Genomic DNA, 7,695 nt, shown 5'->3' with positions numbered 1-7,695 from the left:
TGACACATTCATTAACTGCTTTAACCACATAGACCTCCGGTGTCATGCAACAGCGCACCAATAGTATGGCCTCCCGAACGGCTTTCACCAGGCACATAGAGGTGCATCATCACTATCCAAGAGAAGATACTTTTTAGAGAAGTTGATGCTCTAGCCATGAGAAAGTGAATAGCATCTTCACAAAGCTATTGAGCTTTGACAATTCTCATGCTTCAAAGTCGACTCAAAGGTCTGCCAAAATAACGATGATAAGTTGCTCCAAGGTTTTACAGTTTTGCTTGAGATTTGCAATCATGCTCATAGCAGCTATGTTGACATGGTTACACCATAGATTGTCAGAATACGTTGCTTCCATGCTATCAGGCCCAAAACAATGGGCAAACACTAGGAAGACATCTTTAGTTACCATGGTATGTGCCTCATCTGATTTTGACTCTTCCTCCTTGGGCTGGTCCTCCTTTTTCTGATCTTCCATCTCGCAATCCCGCAAAAAGCATCCAAGATTTTCTTGCTCCCATCATTTGAGAATTTATATTATCTTCTCTTTGAGCTTGCCTTATCCTTCCTCTGACCTTGCCTTTGTTAGAGGGTGAGCTGATATCTCAATGCTCTTTGGATGCATGCTTAGAAAAGTTATCATTGCTTGAGTGTCCACCTTCAGACTAACTGCAGCAAGCTGACTGCCTCGACCTTGGTGAGAAAATCCTGCATTTATTCGCCTTCCTCTATCCTCATGGTGAACAATTGATTCTAGAGGTCCAAAATCGTAGTACAGTTATTGATGTCATACATATCATTCAATTTTCTCCAGGCTTCAAAGGCCATCTTCGCAAGCTAGATGTGAAGGATCACTGCATCCGCCATCATCTCAATGATCATGGACAATGCATCAGGCTCCTTATCCTCCCACTCTTCAGCTGAATATGCCAGTGTTAGTATTTTGCCTACAGCATCAACCATGGCCCTGCGCTTCAGCCCCATGCCTGCAGCCTCTTTCCAAATCTTCCTTGCCAATACACCACTCCATGTTTTGAGCTTCCACCACACATAAGTGCTCCCATCCAATTCAACACTCTCTCCAAAGTTGGAAATAGGAATGCGTGAAGCCATTGGATCTGAGGAAACCTGAAGAGACAAACTGAAATATACAACACCCTCCACCTTAATTGACATATGCACACTCAACTCATGCCAAAGTCGCCTTCCTTTGCACAAAGGGTATCATTGCCTCAGGTGATGGAGTAGATCGCTGAAGTAGATCTTTGGGCTCTGATACCACTTCAAAGGAAATAGGGCAGCATACACCTCATGAGCCTGCAGCAGCGGAATGATGGGTTCCCACAGATCACACTAAACTCATACCTCACTCCACTCTTGTGCACACTAGTGATGACGCATGCATTTTGAAAGAAAAGTCTTCGAGATTTGCATATATGTGTTTGCTTTGGGAAGGTCTCCTATCCCCCACCATGAAGGCATGCACACTTCTGTCCACGTCAGTGCAACTCTGTCCTGGCGTCTTCCATGCCTCTTGTTGCACTCTCATTTTGATGACCTGCTCATCCTCCTGCATGTGAGCTTTTGCATACATGTTAGACATCAAGACATAAGCTGCAGCATCGTTTTCATCCAATTGAACGGCATGTTCAAAGGCCTGTCTTCCAAGTTCCACACTTCCCCATTTTCGACAAGCACCCAACACAGTAAGCCATACTGCAAGATCAGGTTGGAAAGGCAATCTCTCCACGATTTCAACCACCTCATCTAATTGGCCTGCACGGCCAAGGAGATCAATAATGCCAGTGTGGTGCTCAATAGTTGGATTCATGCCATAGTCTTTGCTCATGGCCTCAAAATACTTCTGGCCCTTATCCACTAACCCGGCATGACTGCAGACAGTAAGAACGCCAAGGATGGTGACACCATTTGGCTTTATGCCTTCTCTTCTCATCCTCTCAAGCATATGAAAGACAATTTCATATTCTCCTAGCTGGACATATCCTGCAACTAGTGCATTCCACGAGACTACATCTCGAACTACAAGCTTCTCAAACACTTCCCATGCTTTTGCAAGCAAGCCACATTTGGCATACATATCGACCAAAGCATTGCCAACACAAGGATCTCTTTCCCATCCCTTTACAGCAATCTGATGGTGTATTTTTTGTCCCTTATGTATGGCACCTATGCTACCACAAGCTTTCAAGATGCAAACCACTGTTATATAATTCGGAGAGATGCTTTCCAACTCCATCTGCTGGACACAGTTCAGTGCTGCCTCACTAAGCCCGTGTTCGGTATACCCTGTGATTAGCACATTCCACGAGACTACATCTCGAATTGAAAGCTTGTCAAACACTTCTAGTGCCTTTGCAAGTGAGCCACATTTGGCATACATATTGAGCAAAGTATTGCCAATTAAAAGTTCTCTCTCCAACCCCTTTCTGGCAATCTCACTGTGTATTTCTTGGCCCTGGTCTATCGCTCCTATGCTGGCACAAGCTTTCAAGCTGCAAACAAACGTGATAGCATCTGGAAAGACACCCTCCCTTTGCATCTGTTGAAGATATTTCAGTACTTCCTCACCAAGCCCATGTTCAGCAAACCCTGCAATCAGTGCATTCCATGAGACTACATCTTGAACTAGAAGCTTATGAAACACTTCCCGTGCCTCTGCAAGCAAGCCACATTTGCCATACATACCGACCAAGGCATTTCCAACAAAAGGGTCTCTTTCAGATCCCTTTCTGACAGTCTCAGCATGTATTGATTTGCCCTTGTCTATGGCCCCAACAGTGCCACAAGCTCTCAAGCTGCAAACAAACGTGACAGCATCCAGAGGGACACCATCCAGTTGCATCTCTTGGACACAGTTCAGTGCTTCCTCAGCAAGCCCCTGTTCAGTATACCCTGCAATTAGCGAGTTCCATGAGGCTACATCTCGAACTGGAAGCTTGTCTAATACCTCCCGTGCCCTTGAAAGCAAGCCAAACTTGGCATACATATCAACCAAACTGCTGACAGCAACAGGATCTATTTCCAGCCCCTTTATGGCAATCTCTACATGTATTTCTCGGCCCTTGTTTACGGCTCCTACGCTGCCACAAGCTTTCAAGCTGCAAACAAGCGTGATAGCATCCAGAGAGATACCCTCCAGTTGCATCTTTTTAAGACAGCTAAGTGCTTCGTCACCAAGTCCATGTTCCACATATCCTGCAATTAGTGCAGTCCATGAGACTACATTTTGAACTGGAAGTTTCTCAAACACCTCCCATGCAGCTACAAGCGACCCACATTTGGCATACATGTCCACCAAGGTATTGCCAACAGAAGGATCTGTTTCCAGCCCCTTTCTGGCAATCTCAACATGTATTTTTCGGCCCTCGTCTATGGCTCCTATGCTGCCACAAGCTTTCAAGCTGCAAACACATGTCACAGCATTTGGATAGACACCCTCCAATTGCATGCAGTCAAAGCAATTTAGCGCTTCCTCATTAAGCCCACAGTTGGCATATCCTGAGATGAGCACATTCCATGAGACTACACCTCGACCTGGAAGCTTGTCAAACAGTTCCCATGCTTTTTCCAGCAAGCCAAATTTGAGATACAGATCGACCAAGGCGTTGCCAACAAAAGGATCTCTTTCCAACCCCTTCCTGGCAATCTGAGAGTGTATCTCTCGGCCCTTGTCTAACGCTCCTATGCTGCCACAAGCTTTCAGGCTGCAAACAAATGTGACTGTATCTGGGGACACACCCTCCAGCTGCATGTGTTCAAAACAGTGCAGTGCCTCTTCACCAAGCTTGTGTTCGGCATATCCTGCAATTAGGGCATTCCATGAGACGATATCTCGTACTGGAAGCTTGTCAAACACCTCGTGTGCCTTTGCCACTGAGCCACATTTGGTATACATATCAACCAAGGCGTTGCCAACAAAAGGATCTCTTTCCAAACCCTTCCTGGCAATCTCAGCATGTATTTCTTGGCCCTTGTCTGTGGCTCCTATGCTGCCACAAGCTTTCAAGCTGCAAACAAACGTGACAGTATCTGGAGAGACACCCTCCCATTGCATCTGTTCAAAACTGCTCAGTGCTTCTTCACCAAGTCCATGTTCCACATATCCTCCAATCAGTGCCGTCCATGAGACCACATCACGTATTGGAAGCTTGTCAAACACTACCTGTGCTTTTGCAAGTGAGCCACATTTGGCATACATATCAACCAAAATGCTGCCAACAAAAGGATCTCTTTCAAACCCCTTCCTAGCAAGCTCAGCATGTATTGCTCGACCTCTCCCTGTATCTTTTAGCCTACCACAAGCCTTGAGTAGGGCCACAAAAGTATACTTGCTAGGATATACACAATTCTCTTGCATTTTCTGGTAGAGGTTGAGACTGTGCTGTGATTCACCACATTCCATATACCCCATAATGAGAGAAGTCCAACAATACTCATTGGGATCAACCAACCTCTTGAAAACTTGCAAGGCATTGCACATGCTTCCACAATCCACCAGCACTGGGACAAGGTAGTTCCCAAGAGATCTGTGAGCTTCCAGCCCACTTTTGCAGATGTAGGCATACAAGCGCTCAGCATATGCTCGATTTTTCTCTTTTCTACACTTCTGCAAGATGCATACAAAGTTCTCAATCAAAGGCAGCTGGGGCACCTGTTCCAAAGAAGTGAGTGCCTCCTCTAAGCTCAATATCTCACAGCTACTGTCGTGTTGCAGTTTTCTTACTATAGATGCATTCCCCTGTACTTTAGATCTAACACTGACCTTGCAATTGCTGACACTCTCCACCCGACCATAATCTTGGGAGTTTGCCTGAACCTGACCAATGGATGCTTTGGCGCTGTGCATTCCTTTCCTTTCAGACTCCTTTTTCTCATGCAATTTAACACAACCTGCATTGTAACAGCCGTCTATCCATAGCAACTTCTTGGTAATGTTGCTCTTGAAATATGGAGGCCTTGGATTTGCCTGTTAATATTCAAATACAGACACGTCAGACTGGCTAACATGACCAAGCTTTTGCCTCTGCAAATCATTGTCCCACACTTACTCTGCACTTTTGGTTGTCCTGCCACTAAATGGGATCTGCAATGTACTCTTGGCATGAATGCTCTGTTCTTAACCTACGTGTCATGCACGGCCACAATGAAAAGCTATTGCCAAAAGTCTGCCGGTGCTTGAGACTGAAATTTGAAGTCTGTCCTAGAATACCTGAACTGAAAATTTTTGAAGTGCTTCCAGTAGGTAAGCCTCCACCACCAATGTGAGGAGCCACCATGTTCACTAAGATGCCATCCTCGGACTACCTCTCCACTGCCTCCCTGGCTCCCCCGCCATGGAGGCTCTCTGGAAGCCATCAGGCAGGCCATCTCCAATTTTGGTGTCAATGTCTAGCTCGTGACGTTCTGCCTTTAGGCCAGCCTGCATTTAACGGAGGAGAGTTAGCTGTGAAAGCGCATGAGTTCCTGGGAGCGAGCATGAGCGTGTGTATGTAGGGTAGTCTGCTCTATTCCGTTGGGCAGGGGCAGCAGGCGAGAGGAAGAATGAAAGAAAGGAAGATTTAGTAGCGTATAGAAAAGGCCAAAAAGCCTAAAAGACCAAAATCTGCAAAATCTGAACACATCATGGTAGAATACGCGTCTAGCACATTCCCAAAAATAGATTTGAAATCTGAGACTGTGAGAGGGCAAGCACATTCCCAAAAATAGATATGAAATCTGAGACTCTCAGTGGTATCCGGTTGGCAAGCATGTGCAACTTGATATCTCTGGAGCATGTAAGATGCTTGTGTTAATAACTTTTCTAGCAAATGATGTGATCATTGGAGTAAGGACGTCAGTGAATCGCTCAGGAGCCACAGGCAATCAGCTCAGAATTCGCATACAATATCTCTGTCAATCGCTCGCTGCAGATTTAATACGATGATCGTGAATGTACTGTGTTTGAAATCAATCCAAGAAGGAGGAGAGCGGTGGATTGGACGATGTTGGCTTCCTCTTATGGCCTGATCAATTGCTCCGAACATCAAAGCATCAATTGTTTGCTGCTTGCACCGAAACTTTGGTTTCATCAGATACTCATGCTTTGCGATTATTATCATTGGCTCATTCGAATAGCAGCATATGATCAGTCCAAAACGGCTTTCCAGCTTAGCCTTGTCTGATACGCTTAGCACTAAACTTAGAATTTGATGGGAATAAGAAAAGAGGGAATGAAAAGGCTCAGGTCACAAGGCAGGACCCTCCAAGGGTCAAGGAGTTACAATCTTCAAGACTATGCTTCGTTTTGTTCCTATTGAGAGGCGACTTTACAACTTGTGTTGGAGTCGTAGAACAAAGTTCCTAGTGAACGAGCCTTTCCATGTTAAAAACATGTGGGTGCCAAGTTCAAGCTCCACGGGCAACTCAGGTATCTGGGTCACTCTCTATTGGGTGCTATTTACACCAATACAATGCCAAAAACAAAAGCAAGCACTTCAAAAAAAAATTTGAAAAAAAAAAGATTTAATATTTAAAAAAAGTACAGCTAATAGAGCTTTTTAAGTGCCTTGAAGACAATCAAACAACCCACCACGTGAGTTCCAAAAAATCCTCACTGTTGCAAAATTTCATCCTGCAGTCGTTCAAAGTAGTTGTCGTGTGACATAATTTTATCGTAAAAAACCAACATTTCAAAGTTAGTAGTGCATTGGCATTTCAAAAGTTAATAGGCCACTACTATGCCCCATGAGCAAGGGTTTCCTATGTGTTTCGATATGGGAGCTTCTAACACCCCGAAATTAGTTTTTAGGGCAATTGATACAGCGTGAGGCTCGCTATTCAACCCAACTGAAAACCCGTTTGTGAAAAATAGCCTTGTTTGGCATGGCGGACATGGGCAGCTCCCCTATTGGGACATTCCCAAAGCCTGCAAGTGATTGAGCCAGTACTATGCCACTCTTTCCCCCTACACATGCTCCCCACAAGCCAATAGCCTTCCACTCTTTGCCCCCTCACATGCTTCCCACAGACCCATAGGCAGGACATCATTGAATGCAATTGGCAACTTTTGGAGCTAACTGAGGCTTGCGTACAACAGCACCCTGGCCACTTCATCCCTTTTGATCTACAAAAGCAAGCCTTAATGCAGCCAACGATGAGAAGATTCAACAACAAAAGTGGAAACGGAAGAGGGTGAGAGAAGGAGAGCCACACAAAATTTGGTAGGTGCAAAACACCCTAATCTTCTTTTATCATCAATGTATATATGTGTTTGAGTATTGTAACCGGGGTTAAGGTATAGTGGCCTTTAACCCCCATAACCTCCCACTTAAAGGCCAATGTGCCTTTAAGGAAGAACAACCAGTGAGCATACTATCTAATGTCCATCAATACACAACAATACTCAAACCACTGACTAGGTAGACTCTTCGTCAGCATATCTACAGGGTTATCATCTGTATGAACCTTGACAAGCTCTATGTGCTTGTCCTCAAGTACCTCCCTGATGAAATGGTAACTGACCTCAATGTGTATGGTCTTTGCATGAAAGACCGGAGTCCGTGCTAGCTGAATAGCACTGATGGAATCACTATGCAATGTCAGTACACCTGTCTGAATCCCCAAAACTCCCACTAGCCGATCAAACCATATAGCCTTCTTGCAACCCTCTATGGCTGCAACATACTCAGCCTCTGTGGT

The 7,695-nt window shown here is 45.0% G+C and overlaps 1 protein-coding gene across 2 annotated transcripts; it reads right to left on the bottom strand.

Moving 5' to 3' along the window:
• Positions 1 to 613: 613 nt before the first annotated feature.
• LOC147890649 (pentatricopeptide repeat-containing protein At5g27110-like) lies at positions 614 to 6,222 on the bottom strand. 2 transcript variants are annotated; one of them, XM_087390423.1, is made up of 2 exons: positions 5,228 to 6,222; positions 614 to 4,984 (listed from the first exon to the last, which is right to left on the bottom strand). In XM_087390423.1, the coding sequence occupies exon 2, from the start codon at positions 4,862 to 4,864 to the stop codon at positions 1,364 to 1,366; it is 3,501 nt and encodes a 1,166-aa protein (XP_087246549.1). In that variant the 5' UTR covers positions 4,865 to 4,984; positions 5,228 to 6,222; the 3' UTR covers positions 614 to 1,363. The 2 variants fall into 2 exon arrangements, with proteins under 2 accessions (XP_087246549.1, XP_087246548.1); XM_087390422.1 differs by lacking the exon at positions 5,228 to 6,222 and adding an exon at positions 5,067 to 5,188.
• Positions 6,223 to 7,695: the final 1,473 nt, after the last annotated feature.

This window comes from Dipteris shenzhenensis, chromosome 19, assembly GCF_047967505.1.
Source record: "Dipteris shenzhenensis isolate YYH24624 ecotype China chromosome 19, Dip_SZ_1.0, whole genome shotgun sequence".
In the NCBI taxonomy this organism is placed as follows: Eukaryota; Viridiplantae; Streptophyta; class Polypodiopsida; order Gleicheniales; family Dipteridaceae; genus Dipteris; species Dipteris shenzhenensis.
The sequence above is the reverse complement of the archived record's forward strand: the minus strand, read 5'-3'. Positions and strand labels throughout refer to the sequence as shown.